This window comes from Hemitrygon akajei, chromosome 15, assembly GCF_048418815.1.
Source record: "Hemitrygon akajei chromosome 15, sHemAka1.3, whole genome shotgun sequence".
In the NCBI taxonomy this organism is placed as follows: Eukaryota; Metazoa; Chordata; class Chondrichthyes; order Myliobatiformes; family Dasyatidae; genus Hemitrygon; species Hemitrygon akajei.
The window spans coordinates 3,423,902-3,440,081 of NC_133138.1; the positions used below are offsets into that span (position 1 = coordinate 3,423,902).

General features: G+C 47.4%; 1 protein-coding gene across 1 annotated transcript in view; it reads left to right on the plus strand.

The window, feature by feature from the left end:
* Positions 1-665: 665 nt before the first annotated feature.
* Positions 666-16,180, plus strand: part of trim105 (tripartite motif containing 105) — a 36,065-nt gene continuing 20,550 nt past the window's right edge. The window contains exon 1 of the mRNA XM_073067064.1: positions 666-965. Coding sequence (XP_072923165.1) covers positions 714-965 — 252 coding nt within the window. The 5' untranslated portion in view covers positions 666-713. The remainder of the gene's footprint in view (positions 966-16,180) is intronic.

Here is a 16,180-nt window from a genome sequence, read left to right on the forward strand (position 1 = left end):
TGGAGCAGATCCAAGTTGCTTCACAGGCAGGAGTCGATGTTTCATCACCAACCTCTCAAAACACTTCATCACCATGGATCTAAGTGCTACCTGACGATAGTCATTGAGGCAGGTTACCACGTTCTTCTCAGGCTCCCGGATAATCAGGTGGGTACCTCAGACTGCTGGAGTGAGGGGTTAAAGACTTCAGTGAATGTTCCAGACGTTTGATCAGCACAGGTATTTAGTATTAATTACCACGTACCAAGTACATATACGTCACCGTATACAACAGTGAGATTATTTTTCTCGCGGGCATTCACAGTAAATACAAAGAAACGCAATAGAATTATTGAAAAACCACACCCATAGGCCAACCAGCCAACAAACTGTGCAAATACAACTCTAAATTTGTTTTATATATAATTCTTTACTGTATAATAGTTGACGATTGGACGTCAACACACCACAGCAAACTCCAAATCCACTTAAATGCATTTGCTGACAAAGTTGAACTTCTGATCGCTGAAGTTGAACCAAACTTTCTCAATAAACAATTCAATCCCAGCCTGTCAATCGTCTCGCTACCTCCAGGATCCCGCTTTCTATTGGCTGCTGTTTGAGCTGATTTGGCTAAATCTGGGGAGCTCGCGCGGTGATTGGTGAAGGCGTGTGGGGGCGGGACGACAAGGGGAAGAAGGCGGAAGTGGCGTCTGGATCTCTTGGTCGGGGCGATGGAGGCGGTGGCGGACGAGCTGATCTGTTGCATTTGCTGCGAGATGTTCCAGGAGCCTGTGATGCTCGACTGCATGCACCATTTTTGCAGGAAATGCATCGTGCGCTGCTGGAAGGGGGGGCCGCCCGTCTCTTGTCCGCAGTGTCGCCGCCAGTTCAGCGGCAAAAACTTCCGAGCCAACTACCTGGTGGCTGGGGTAGTGGAGAGGGTGAGGGGGGCGAGTACACAGGACTACCGACTCCGACTGCAGGTAGGTAGGGAGGGGAGGGTAGTGAGGAGGGAGAGAGGGTGGGGGGGCGAGTACACAGGACTACCGACTCCGACTGCAGGTAGGTAGGGAGGGGAGGGTAGTGAGGAGGGAGAGAGGGTGGGGGGGGGGCGAGTACACAGGACTACCGACTCCGACTGCAGGTAGGTAGGGAGGGGAGGGTAGTGAGGAGGGAGAGAGGGTGGGGGGGGCGAGTACACAGGACTACCGACTCCGACTGCAGGTAGGTAGGGAGGGTAGTGATGAGGGAGGGAGGGAGGGGAGGGTAGTGATGAGGGAGAGAGAGGAGGGAGGGGAGGGTAGTGATGAGGGAGGGAGGGGGAGGGTGTGAGGATGAGTGTTGTGAGGGGCAGTGGAGTGGTGTGTAAGAGGGAGAGCTTGGTGGGGAGGGAGGAGGGGGATGAGGACGTGAGGAGCGGGGGAGGGAAGAGTGGGTTGTGAGCTTGGGGAGGAGTGTAGAAGGTGAAGGGTGAGGTATGAGGGGAGTGGAGGTGGGGTGGGAGGAAGGTGGCGAGTGGGAGAGGAGGGGTCAAGGACGGAGGATGGGAGTGGAGGGGGCGAGGGGTGAGAGGTAGTAACAAGTAGATGCTGGGTGTAACATGAATGTAAGGAAGGACAAGCCAATGATTGGGTACAAATGCAGACAGAGCAAAGAGTTAAATTGTACCAGAGGCAAAATTCAAAAAGGTGAAGAATTTAGGGCTGTGTGTAGCTTTCAGAATAAGGTGGACAAGCTCGTGGTGCATTTCGAGTTTGGTCGGTATGATATTATGGGCATCATTGAGTCGTGGTGAAAGAAGGTCATAGTTGGGAGCTTAACATCAAATGATATACTTCATATCAAAAGGACAGACAGGAAGGCATAGACAGTGGTGTGGCTCTGTTGGTAAAAGATGGGATTACATCTTTAGAAAGTGGTGACATAGGGTCAGAGAATGTTGAATCTTTGTGGGAGAAACTACCAGGTTAAAAATAGCCATTTTGGGAATCATACATAGGCCCCCAAGATGTGGTGGTGAGATTGCAAAGGGAGCTGGAAAAGGCATGTAATAAAGGTAATGACACAGTTGTAATGGGGGACTTCAATATGCAAGGAGATTGGGAAGCGCGTTGGTGTCTGATCGCAAGAGAGGGAATTTGTTGAATGCCTACGAGATGGCTTTTTAGAGCAGCTTGTGCTTGAGCCTTCCCGGGGAAAGGCCATCTTAGATTGGGTGTTGTGTAATAACCCAGATCTTATTAGGGAGCTTAATGTAAAGGAACCCTTAGGAGACAGTGATCATAATATGATTGAATTCATACTGCGATTGGAGAGGGAGAAGCACAATTCACATGTATCAGTATCGCAATGGAATAAAGTACTGTAAAGGAATTACAGAGGCACGAGAGAGGAGCTTGCCCACGTGGATTGGAGGAGGATACTGGCAGGGATGACGGCAGAGTAGAGATGGCTGAAGTTTCTGGGAATAGTTCACAAGGCGCAAGTTAGATACTGTATGTCCCACAGAAGAAGCTGTTTTCAAATGCTGGGACAGACAACTGTGGCTGACAAGGAAAATTGAGGACTGCATAAAAGCCAAGGAAAGGGCATATAAGGCAGCAACAGTGAGTGGGAAGTTAGATGATTAGGAAGCTTTTAAAGCCCGACAAAAGGCAACTAAAAAAGCTATAAGAAGGGAAAAGATTAAATATGAGGGCAAACTAGCCAATAATATAAAGCAGAATACTACACATTTTTTTCAGTTATATAAAGAGAAAAAGGAAGATAAGAATTGATATTGGAAAATGATGCTGGTGAGGTAGTAATGGGGGACAAAGAAATGGCAGATGAACTTCATGGGTACTTTGCATCAGTCTTCACTGTGGAAGACATTAGCAGTCTGCCTGGGGTCTGTGAGTGTCAGGGAGCAGGAGTGAGTGCCATTGCTATTACAAAGGGAAAAGTGCTAGGCAAACTCAAAGGTTTTAAGGTGGATAAGTCACCTGGACCAGATGGACTACATTCCAGAGTCCTGAGAGAGGTTGCTGAAGAGATAACGGATGCATTGGTCATAATCTTTCAGGAATCACTTGATTCTGGGATGGTCCCCAAGGACTGGAAAATTGCAAATGTCTCTCCACTCTTTAAGAAGGGAGGAAGGCAAAAGAAAGGAAATTATAGGCCAGTTCGCTGAACCTCAGTGTTGGGAAAGTGTTGAAATCTATTAAAGATGAGATTTTGGGGTACTTGGAGACTAATGATAAAATAAGTCGAAGTCAGCATGATTTCTGTGAAGGGAAATCTTGTCTGACAAATCTGTTCGAGTTCTTCAAGGAAGTAACAAGCAGGGTGGACAAAGAGGCAGTGGATGTAATTTACCTGGATCTGCAGAAGGCGTTTGATAAAGGTGCCTCACATGAGGGTGGTTAACAAAATCCTATGGCTTTACAGGAAAGATACTGGTGTGGCTAGAGGAATGGCTGACAGGAGGCAGTGAGTAGGGATAAAAGGGGTCTTTTCTAGCCGGTAACGTGGTGTTCCTCTGGGGTGATTATCGGGACCACTACTTTCACAATGTTTGTCAGTGATTTGGATAATGGAATTGATGGCATTCTGGCAAAGTTTGGGGATGATACGAAGATAGGTGGAGGGGTAGGTAGTGCTGAGGAAGTGATGCGATTGCAGCAGGATTTAGACAAATTGGAAGAATGGGCAAAAAATATGTCAGATGGAACACAGTGTTGGGAAATGTATGATAATGCATTTTACTAAAAGGAACAATAGTGCAGACTATTATCTAAATGGGGAAAAGGTTCAAACATCAGAAGTGCAGAGGGACTTAGGAGTCCTTGTGCAAGACTCCCAGAAGGTTAATTTACAGGTTGAGTGTGGTAAAGAGGGCAAATGCAATGTTGGGATTTATTTCAAGGGGAATAGAAGATAAAAACAAGGAGACAACGTTGGGCCACAAACAAGAGAAAATCTGCAGATGCTGGAAATCCAAGCAACACACACAAAATGCTGGGGAACTCAGCAGGCCAGGCAGCATCTATGGAAAGAAGTACATTCGAAGTTTCAATATGAAATCCTTCGAAACCCTGAACTTTTATAAGACACTAGTCAGGCCACACTTGGAGTATTGTCAACAGTTTTGGGCTCCATATCTCAGAAAGGATGTCTTCTCAATGGAGAGAGTCCAGAGGAGGTTCACAAGGATGATTCTGGGAATGGAGGGGTTAACATGAGGAGTGTTTGGCATCTTTGGGACAGTACTCATTGGATTTTAGAAGAATGCTGGGGGGGGGGATTATCATTGAAATCTATCGCATATTGAAAGAATTAGATGGAGTGGGTGTAGAGAGGATTTTTCATTTGGTGGGTGGGTATCCAGAATGAGGGGCCACAGCCTCAAAATTGAGGGGTGACCATTTAGAACAGGAGTAAGGAAGAATTTTTTTGCCGGAGAGTTGTGAGTCTGTGGAATGCTCTGCCACAGAGTGCAGTGGAGGCCAAGTCTGTGGGTATATTTAATGCAGAGGTTGCTAGATTCCTGATTGGGTGGGGCATCAAAGGATATGGTGAGAGGGCAGGTGTATGGGATTGAATTGGATCTGGGATCAGCCATGATGAAATGTCGGAGCAGACTCAATGGGCTGAATGGCCTAATTCTGCTCCTATGTCTGTGTGTGTGTGTATATATATATACGCGCGCGCACACACGCACCCCCCCCCCCCCCCCCCCCCCAGATCCAAGAGGATTTCTAACTCTTGTGGAATGACATCTTTCCTGACAAAGGGGATCAGTGTGCTTGGCAGGATGTTCTTGGCAGAATACAAGGGGACCTCATTGAAACCAACCAAATGTTGAAAGGACTGGATAAGGTGGATATGGAGAGAATGTTTCCTCTGGTGGGGGTATCCAGAACTAGAGGACACAGCCTCACAATTGAGGGGTGACCTTTCAGAACAGAGGTAAGGAGGAATTTCTTTTAGCCAGGGAGTGGTGAATCTGTGGAAAGCTCTGCCACAGAGTGCAATGGAGGCCACGTCCAGGGCACCAAAGGATTTGGTGAGAAGGCCGGTGTATCTGGGATCAGCCGTGATGGAATGGCAGAGCAGACTCGATAGGCTGAATGGCTCCTATGTCTTATGGTCTGTCTGTCCTGTGGTCTTCCATTGATTTCACTGTGTTTCTTGTATTTACTGTGAATGCCCACAAGAAAATGAATCTCGGGATTGTATATCGTGGCATAAATGTACTTTAATAAGTTTACTTTGAAATTTGATCTTTGGGGTGCATCAATTTGCACGTTTAGCACTGGGTATCCACAGTGACCGTGGGTCTTTCACTGGGGTTGTGAAAAGTTCAGGATAAATGTTTCAAATTATTTCTTGCGAGGACGTTGAGTGGGAGTTTGTGGTTTATTTGTCCTGCATTTGAACATCTGCAATATTCTTCCTGGTCCTGGGGTCAGTACTCCTCTCAGGCCAGCCCTGCTTTGCTGAGTCTGTCTCAGTGTGGCTGTGGTTACACTCATTGCCTCTGGATGTGTTTTTGTGATTGGTCATTGGGATAAAGATTAGCTTGAATTGTCACACGTACATCGAGACATACGTGCGATGCGTCGTTTGTGTCAACAACCAACACAGTCCGAGGATGTGCTGGGGGCAGCGTGCGAGTGTCACCACAAAGTATGCCCACAACTCACTAACCCTGACCTGTATGTCTTTTAAAACTGGAGCACCTAGAAGAAAACCATACAGTCACAGGGAGGCACAGCAGGAATAGAGCTGGGGCTGATAATATTCTCATTACCACTTGATAATCTTAACCAAGGATCAACACCTCCGTGGTAGAGAGGCTTGTGAGATCCTGAGGGTGACGCTGTTTGGAGTTTAGCTCTTGAGGGTCACACTGTCCTCAATGCTGGGGATACTAGTGCCCATGATTGTACAACCTTCTGCAGTCTTTTCCAATCCTGCGCAGTGGCCCCTCCATATCTGACGATGAGTTATAATTCCCTCCACGCTACATCTCTAAAAATTTGTGAGAATCTCTGGTGACATACCAATTCTCCTCAAACTAGTAATGAAATGTAGTGTAGCTGCTGTTGTGCTTCTTTGGGATTGCTTCAGTGTGTCAGGCCTAGAATAGATCTTCAGAGATGTTGACACACAGGAACGTGAAACTGCAGATCCCTCAGTGAGGACTGGTGTTTTCCTTTGGCTTCCCCTTTCCTGAAGTCCACAGTCAGTTTCTTGGTTTTGCTGATGTGATGAAAGTAATTGGAGATTAAATTCAGTGAGTTGGTGTGTATGCTGGGTTTCTTGAGACTGGCTGCTAACAATCTTGATGTTATTCATGTTCTTGTGTGTAACGCCCTGGTTAAGCTAACACTGTTCGGTATTTCAGTTAATGGCTTTCTGTTGAAGCAGTGTGTTCTGCTGGTGGTTGGGTTACTTTAAAGATGAGGGGCTGTGATGTTCAGCTTGGGAATGTCAGTCAGCCAATCAGGATGGTGGATTGGGAGAAGGTTGTCAAAAGCTGTGGGGAGAGGATTTGTGATGGATGCTAAAGGGGTTGAGGGCCGTCTCGCCAGGAAATGGAGAGAGAAGGTTGTGAGAACTGGAGGTGGGATTCAATCCAACTGGAACGCATGATTCAGTGGAGTCCAAGATGGGAAATTCTATCGGTGGTCGGTGCATAGGAGTTGGCGCCGTGAGTACAAGGACACCTCCAGCTCTTGGAAGATCAGAGCTCCAACTTGGTGCACATTTGACTGTTAATGGGCCCCTTTTTCTTTTTTCACCTTTTGTTCTTTAACAATTTGTTTAAATTAATATTCATAAATGCACCTTTCTATAATTGTGTACAATGCACAATCCATTATTTCTTGCTGACAGACGGGCAGCATTTATACAGTATTCACTCAGATTGGGGTGCGGGTGGTCGAGACACCTCGGCTCTCCCAGTCTGGTGGGACCCAAGTCATTTCAACCCCAGACACATGGAGTTTGAGAAAGGAGGCTTTCTCACCGCTGAGTCCATTGGCTTGTTAGTGAGGGTCTAAACAACCATGTTTTTAGAGATGCCCAGTAAAAAGGGGTTTCACATGAAACTAATCCTACCATTGCTCTGAGTTTAGATTGCTGGCCTGCTGCTGTTTGGCCGAGCTGTGGTTCAAATTCGGATTTCACCACTGTCTCATGAACCCTGATCTGCTATCGTTTCTCAGTTCTCTCTGTTGCTGTGTTGGCTGGATCATATTCAGAAAGTCCCAAGATGTCCTGAGGTACAGCTCTTGTCACCTCCTTACCATCGAGAAGATCTTCAAAAGGGAATGGATGCCTCAAAAAGGCAGTATCCATTATGTATGACCCCATCACCCAGGACCCAGGGCGTTACCCATCACCCAGGGCGTTACACTCTTCTCATTGTTACCGTCAGGGAGGAGGTACAGGAGCCTGAAGGTACAACACTCAACGTTTCAGGAACAACTTCTTCCCCTCTGCCATCAGATTTCTGAATGGGCATTGAACCCATGAAGCACGACCTCACTATTTTAAGTATATATTTCTGTTTTTGCACTATTTTAACCTTTTTAATATGTATGTAGTTTAATGATTTTTCAATTTTCTATATTATCATGCATTGCGTTGTACAGCTACTCTTCTTGCATTACGTGCTTACTCCCGATACACTTCTATTCCCCATCAAAAAGGCTTCAAGCTCTCTGCCTTTTTTTTCCTTAACAGAAGACCCATCCATTTTCCCCTCCACCACCCCCTCCCCCAACCCTCTGGCAGAACTTGTCCTCACCCTCAGCATTTTCTCCTTTGGCTCCTCCCACTCTCTCCAAACGACGGGTAGCCTATCATTGGCTATGTAGAACAGTCTACGCTCCAAGTCTTCACTGGTAAGGCTCCCCAACACTTCCAACGTTGATTTGCTGAGCTGGTCAGTTTCATCAACTTTGCCTCCACTTCCACCCTGGCCTGAAGTTCACTTGGTCCATTTGTGACCCCTTTCTCGATCTCTGTCTCCATCTCTGGAGACAAACTGTCCACTCACATCTTTTATAAACCAGTTACCTTGACTATACCCATCCACACCTTGCCTCTTGTAAAAACGTTCAGCAGTACATAAAATATACTATCGGTTAGAAAACCAAAACCATTTTTTAAAAAAAGTCCAAAGAGAGCAAAATAGTGCATTGTTCAGAAAGAAGCTGTTCCTGTAATACTGAGTGTGAGTCTTCAGGCTCCTGTACCTCCTCCCTGGTGGTAGCAATGAGAAGAGGGGTCTTCAGGCTCCTGTACCTCCTCCCTGGTGGTAGCAATGAGAAGAGGGGTCTTCAGGCTCCTGTACCACCTCCCTGGTGGTAGCAATGAGAAGAGGGGTCTTCAGGCTCCTGTACCTCCTCCCTGGTGGTAGCAATGAGAAGAGGGGTCTTCAGGCTCCTGTACCTCCTCCCTGGTGGTAGCAATGAGAAGAGGGGTCTTCAGGCTCCTGTACCTCCTCCCTGGTGGTAGCAATGAGAAGAGGGGTCTTCAGGCTCCTGTACCTCCTCCCTGATGGTAGCAATGGGAAGAGGGGTCTTCAGGCTCCTGTACCTCCTCCCTGGTGGTAAGAGAGGTCTTCAGGCTCCTGTACTCCCTGTCTGGTGGTAACAATGGGAAGAGGGGTCTTCAGGCTCCTGTACTCCCTCTCTGGTGGTAACAATGGGAAGACGGGTCTTCAGGCTCCTGTACCTCCTGATGGTAGCAGTGGGAACAGGGGTCTTCAGGCTCCTGTACCTCCTCCCTGGTGGTAACAATGAGAAGAGGGGTCTTCAGGCTCCTGTCCCTCCTCCCTAATGGTAGCAATGAGAAGAGGGGTCTTCAGGCTCCTGTACTCCCTGTCTGGTGGTAACAATGGGAAGAGGGGTCTTCAGGCTCCTGTACTCCCTCTCTGGTGGTAACAATGGGAAGAGGGGTCTTCAGGCTCCTGTACCTCCTGATGGTAGCAGTGGGAACAGGGGTCTTCAGGCTCCTGTACCTCCTCCCTGGTGGTAACAATGAGAAGAGGGGTCTTCAGGCTCCTGTACCTCCTCCCTGGTGGTAGCAATGAGAAGAGGGGTCTTCAGGCTCCTGTACCTCCTCCCTGGTGGTAGCAATGAGAAGAGGGGTCTTCAGGCTCCTGTACCTCCTCCCTGATGGTAGCAATGGGAAGAGGGGTCTTCAGGCTCCTGTACCTCCTCCCTGGTGGTAAGAGAGGTCTTCAGGCTCCTGTGCCTCCTCCCTGATGCTAGCAATGAGAAGAGGGGTCTTCAGGCTCCTGTACCTCCTCCCTGGTGGTAGCAATGAGAAGAGGGGTCTTCAGGCTCCTGTACCTCCTCCCTGATGGTAGCAATGGGAAGAGGGGTCTTCAGGCTCCTGTACCTCCTCCCTGGTGGTAAGAGAGGTCTTCAGGCTCCTGTACTCCCTGACTGGTGGTAACAATGGGAAGAGGGGTCTTCAGGCTCCTGTACTCCCTCTCTGGTGGTAACAATGGGAAGAGGGGTCTTCAGGCTCCTGTCCCTCCTCCCTGATGGTAGCGATGGGAAGAGGGGTCTTCAGGCTCCTGTCCCTCCTCCCTGATGGTAGCGATGGGAAGAGGGGTCTTCAGGCTCCTGTACCCCCTCCCTGATGGTAGCAATGAGAAGAGGGGTCTTCAGGCTCCTGTCCCTCCTCCCTGGTGGTAGCGATGGGAAGAGGGGTCTTCAGGCTCCTGTACCCCCTCCCTGGTGGTAACAATGGGAAGAGGGGTCTTCAGGCTCCTGTCCCTCCTCCCTGATGGTAGCGATGGGAAGAGGGCATGTCCTGGATGCCAAGGGTCCTTAGTGGTGGATGCTGGGGAATTCAGTGAGGTTGAGAGCGCAGTGTGTGGCTATCGTTTCCTGACGGTAGAACACCAGTCCACGGTCGGCTCGCTTGCTTCTTGCCAATTAGAACATCAGGTGAGATTGAAATCAATGAGGATGACGATGGCATGTGTTTAGCACCATCTGTCTACGTTTCAGACAGTCTCCCTGTGGCTGCTGCCTTAGGAAGGTGCAGATGGATCACCTTGTGGCTGTGGGACTCCAGGCTTGTGGATTCATTTTGGAGCACTCTGCGGTTGATGTTCCATGTGTATCTGGTTACTCTTTTTTTGCTATTTGTGCGATTTGATCGAGGCGCTTTGGCACGGAACTGGCTCTACAGCTGAGGCCGGCAGTCATCGGCACTGTGCTAAACTGAACTGACTCGGTGGCTTTGGCTCTCGGACCGTTTTGGGAACTCTACAGTTTGATGTTTAATAATCTGTGTGTTATTTGCTCATCTTTTGCTGTTTGCGTGATTGTTCGTGCGTTGGTTTTTTAAAATCGGGTTCCATGGTGTTTTTGCCTGCGGGACGGTGAATCTCGGGTTCTATACTGCATACGTACTTTGATTTTAATGTACCTACTTTGAGCTTGAAATTTGAATTTACCATCTTGAAACGAAGCTGTCCCTGATGCGGGTGTCTCTGGTGGAGCTGGCTGAGTTCACAACTCTCCGCAGCTTTCCCCAGTGCTGTGCAGTGGCCTCTCCGTACCAGAGAGTGATGGCTGTCCAGTCAGCCCTGTCCCTGAACGTGTCGGTCTTGTGCACGGGGTGTGAGTGGAACTGAACAATGTGCTTTCAGGATGCCAGGATGATAAAATAGGGTTTATTGTCACTGTCTTGTGTGACAGGAGACTGAACCAGTTGGGAAGGTGATTTGAATTCAGGACATGGTGCTGAGAAACTCCTGGGGGTGGACAATTACACTGTACTGAAACCTAGAGCAGTATAGGCCCTTCAGCCCACAATGCTATCCCAACCTTTAACCTACTCCAAGTTCAATCTAACCATTCTCCCCTGCATAACCCTCCATGTTTTTATAATTCACGTGCCTGTCTAAGAGTCTCTTAACTGTCCCATTGACTGTAAGACAAAGCAACAGAATTAGGCCATTCGGCCCATCAAGTCTCCTCCACCATTCCATCATGGCTGATTTATTATCCCTCTCAACACCATTCTCCTGCCTTCTCCCCGTAAACTTTGACACCCTGACTAATCAAGAACCTATCAACCTCCACTTTAAATATACCCCGCAGACACAAAATGCTGGTGGAATGCAGCAGGCCAGGCAGCATCTATAAGGAGAAGCCCTGTCGACATTTCGGGCCGAGACCCTTCCACCAGCATTTTGTGTGTGTGTTGCTTGAATTTCCAGCATCTGCAGATTTCCTCATGCTTGCTTTAAATATACCCATTGATTTGGCCTCCACAGTCGTCTGTGGCAATGAGTTCCACAGATTAACCACCCTCTGTCTAAAGAAAGTCCTCCTCATCTGAATGCATTCTCTGTTCATGACAGGTGTACAAGATGATGAGAGACATAGATCTAGTGGACATAGAAAATAAGTGCAGGAGTAGGCCATTTGGCCCTTCGAGCCTGCACCGCCATTCAGTGTGATCATGGCTGATCATCCAACTCAGAACCCTGTACCTGTTTTCTCTCCATACCCCCGATCCCTTTAGCCACAAGGGCCATATCTAACTTCCTCTTAAATATAGCCAATGAACCGGCCTCAACTGTTTCCTGTGGCAGAGAATTCCACAGATTCACCACTCTCTGTGTGAAGAAGTTTTTCCTCATCTCGGTCCTAAAAGGCTTCCTCTTTATCCTTAAACTGTGACCCCTCATTCTGGACTTCCCCAACATCCGAAACAATCTTCCTGCATCTAGCCTGTCCAATCCCTTTAGAATTTTATACGTTTCAATAAGATCCCCCCTCAATCTTCTAAATTCCAGTGAGTATAAGCCTAGTCGATCCAGTCTTTCTTCATATGAAAGTCCTGCCATCCCAGGAATCAATCTGGTGAACCTTCTTTGTACTCCTTCTATGGCAAGAATGTCTTTCCTCAGATTAGGGGACCAAAACTGCACACAATACTCTAGGTGTGGTCTCACCAAGGACTTGTACAACTGCAGTAAAACCTCCCTGCTCCTGTACTCAAATCCTTTTGCTATGAATGCCAACATACCATTTGCCTTTTTCACTGCCTGCTGTACCTACATGCCCACCTTCAATGACTGGTGTACAATGACACCCAGGTCTCGTTGCATCTCCCCTTTTCCTAATCAGCCACCGTTCAGATAAAAATCTGTTTCCCTGTTCTTGCAACCAAAGTGGATAACCTCACATTTATCCACATTAAATTGCATCTGCCATGAATTTGCCCACTCACCTAACCTATCCAAGTCACCCTGCATCCTCTTAGCATCCTCCTCACAGCTAACACCGCCGCCCAGCTTCGTAGCATCCGCAAACTTGGAGATGCTGCATTTAATTCCCTCGTCTAAATCATTAATATATATTGTAAACAACTGGGGTCCCAGCACTGAGCCTTGCGGTACCCCACTTGTCACTGCCTGCCATTCTGAAAAGGTCCCGTTTACTCCCACTCTTTGCTTCCTGTCTGCCAACCAATTCTCTATCCACATCAATACCATACCCCCAATACCGTGTGCTTTAAGTTTGCGCATTAATCTCCTGTGTGGGACCTTGTCAAAAGCCTTTTGAAAATCTAAATAGACCACATCCACTGGCTCTCCCCTATCCACTCTACTAGTTACATCTTCAAAAAATTCTAAGATTCGTCAGACATGATTTTCCTTTCACAAATCCATGCTGACTTTGTCCGATGATTTCACCTCTTTCCAAATGTGCTGTTATCACATCTTTGATAACCGACTCTAGCATTTTCCCCACCACCAATGTCAGACTAACTGGTCTATAATTCCCCGGTTTTTCTCTCCTTTTTTAAAAAGTAGGGTTACATTAGCCACCCTCCAATCCTCAGGAACTAATCCAGAATCTAAGGAGTTTTGAAAAATTATTACTAGTGCATCCACTATTTCTTGAGCTACTTCCTTAAGCACTCTGGGATGCAGACCATCTGGCCCTGGGGATTTATCTGCCTTTAATCCCTTCAATTTACCTAACACCACTTCCCTACTAACATGTATTTTCCTCAGTTCCTCCATCTCACTAGACCCTCGGTCCCTTACTATTTCCGGAAGATTATTTATGTCCTCCTTAGTGAAGACAGAACCAAAGTAGTTATTCAATTGGTCTGCCATGTCTTTGTTCCCTATGATCAATTCATCTGTTTCTGACTGTAAGGGACCTACATTTGTCTTGACCAATCTTTTTCTTTTCACATATCTATAAAAGCTTTTACAGTCAGTTTTTATGTTCCCTGCCAGCTTTCTCTCATAATCTTTTTTCCCGTTCCTAATTAAGCCCTTTGTCCTCCTCTGCTGGTCTCTGAATTTCTCCCAGTCCTCAGGTGTGCTGCTTTTTTTTTGCTAATTTATATGTTTCTTCTTTGGACTTGATACTATCCCTTATTTCCCTTGTCAGCCACGGGTGCACTACCTTCCCTGGTGTATTCTTTTGCCAAACTGATATGAACAATTGTTGTAGTTCATCCATGCGATCTTTAAATGCTTGTCATTGCATATCCACCGTCAACCCTTTAAGTATCATTTGCTAGTCTATCTTAGCTAATTCACGTCTCATACCTTCAAAGTTACCCTTCTTTAAGTTCAGAACCTTTGTTTCTGAATTAACTATGTCACTCTCCATCTTAATGAAGAATTCCACCATATTATGGTCACTCTTACCCTAGGGGCCTTGCACGACAAGATTGCTAACTAACCCTTCCTCATTGCTCAATACCCAATCTAGAATGGCCTGCTCTCTAGTTGATTCCTCGACATGTTGGTTCAGAAAACCATCCCGCATACATTCCAAGAAATCCTCTTCCTCAGCACTCTTAACAATTTGGTTCATCCAATCTATATGTAGATTGGAGTCACCCATTGTAACTACTGTTCCTTTATTGCACGCATTTCTAATTTCCTGTTTAATGCCATCCCCAACCTCACTACTACTGTTAGGTGGCCTGTACACAACTCCCACCAGCGTTTTCTGCCCCTTAGTGTTATGCAGCTCTACCCATATTGATTCCACATCCTCCAGGCTAATGTCCTTCCTTTCTATTGCGTTAATCTCCTCTCTAACCAGCAATGCTACCCCACCTCCTTTTCTTTCCTGTCTATCCCTCCTGAATATTGAATATCCCTGGATGTTGAGCTCCCATCCTTGGTCACCCTGGAGCCATGTCTCTGTGATCCCAACTATATCATATTCATTAATAACTATCTGCACATTCAATTCATCCACCTTGTTACGAATGCTCCTCACATTGACACACAAAGCCTTCAGGCTTGTTTTCACAACACTCTTAGCCCTTATACAATTATGTTGAAAAGTGGCCCGTTTTGTTTTTTGCCCTGGATTTGCCTGCCTGCCACTTTTACTTTTCACCTTTCTACTTTTTGCTTCTACCCTCATTTTACATCCCTCTGTCTCTCTGCACTTGTTCCCATCCCCCTGCCACATTAGTTTAAAGCCTCCTGAACAGCAGTAGCAAACGCTCCCCCTAGGACATTGGTTCCAGTCCAGCCCAGGTGCAGACCGTCCTGTTTATAACGGTCCTACCTCCCCCAGAACTGGCTCCAATGCCCCAGAAATTTGAATTTCTCCCCCTTGCACCATTTTTCAAGCCACGTATTCATCTGAAATATCCTCCTATTTCTACTCTGACTAGCACGTGGCACTGGTAGTAATCCAGAGATTATTACCTTTGTGGTCCTACTTTTTAGTTTATCTCCTAACTCCCTAAATTCACCTTGTAGGACCTCATCCCGTTTTTTACCTATATCATTGGTACCTATGTGCACCACGACCACTGGCTGTTCACCCTCCCATTCCAGAATGTCCTGCAGCCGCTCAGAGACATCCTTGACCCTTGCACCAGGGAGGCAACATACCATCCTGGAGTCTCGTTTGTGGCCGCAGAAACGCCTATCTATTCTCCTTACAATTGAACCCCCTATCACTATAGCTCTCCCACTCCGTTTCCTTCCCTCCTGTGCCGCAGAGCCACTCATGGTGCAATGAACTCGGCTGCTGCTGCCTTCCCCTGATGAGACATCTCCCCCAACAGTATCCAAAACAGTATATATGTTTAGGAGGGAGATGACCTCAGGGGACTCCTGCACTACCTGCCTACTGCTACGCTGTCTAGTGGCCACCCCTTCCCTTTCTGCCTGTGTAGCCTTTACCTGCGGTGTGGCCAACTCACTGAACGTGCTATTCATGACTTTCTCAGCATCGCGGATGCTCCAGTATGAATCCAATCGCAGCTCCAGACGCTCAATGTGGTCTGCCAGAAGCTGCAGCTGGACACACTTCCTGCACACATAGTCGTCAGGAACACTGGAAGTATCCCTGATTTCGCACATGCTGCAGGATGAACAAACCACGGGGCCGATCTCAGCTGCCATGACCTACCCAATACTTGCCTCAACTTTTGAAACTTTCTCATTTTAAAGGAACTTACCCGGCCTTACCTCACTTGGAGTGAAGCTCGTCCTCAGCCTCTGCTCGCCGAAGCCTCTCAAGTTAAAGCCTTCCTACTCTGTCCCCCTCTACTCCGTCGCCCGTTCCATCTACTGTTCTCTTTAAATACTCCCGCGGCCGCACGGTCCGACTTCAGTCGTGCCCCAGTTAAGCCCCCGAAAGTCTGGACATCCAGACTTTCTCCCCAGGGAGAAATGGTTGATAGGGGGCACAATTTTAAGGTGATTGCAGGAAAGTATCAGGGAAATGTCAGAGGTAGGTTTTTTTTTAAAAACACAGATTTCATTCAGTCAAAATCCCCGAGAAGATCAGCAGCATCTCCCTCCCCGCATTGTGATGGACCCTGTAGACGAAGGGCTGAAGCATTGTTGAGGGTCTCTACCACCCATCCCACAATCTCTCTGACCCACCACCGTCAGGAAGGAGGTACAGGAGCATCAGGGCTAGGGCTGCCCGACTGGGTAACAGCTTCTTCCCCCGGGCTGTGAGACTGATGAATACCCTGCCACCACTGAGGTCTTGTCTCCAGGACAGCGAGCTGTTCACTGTTTACCTGGGCTGCCCACTGCATGCATTTTGAATTACATTTTATGAACATATTTGTGGTAATATTTTTTGTGCTGTGTTGTATGTTTAGTGAATGCATCGTGGTCCAGAAGAGTGTATCATTTGGTTGTTGGTATGTAGTCAGA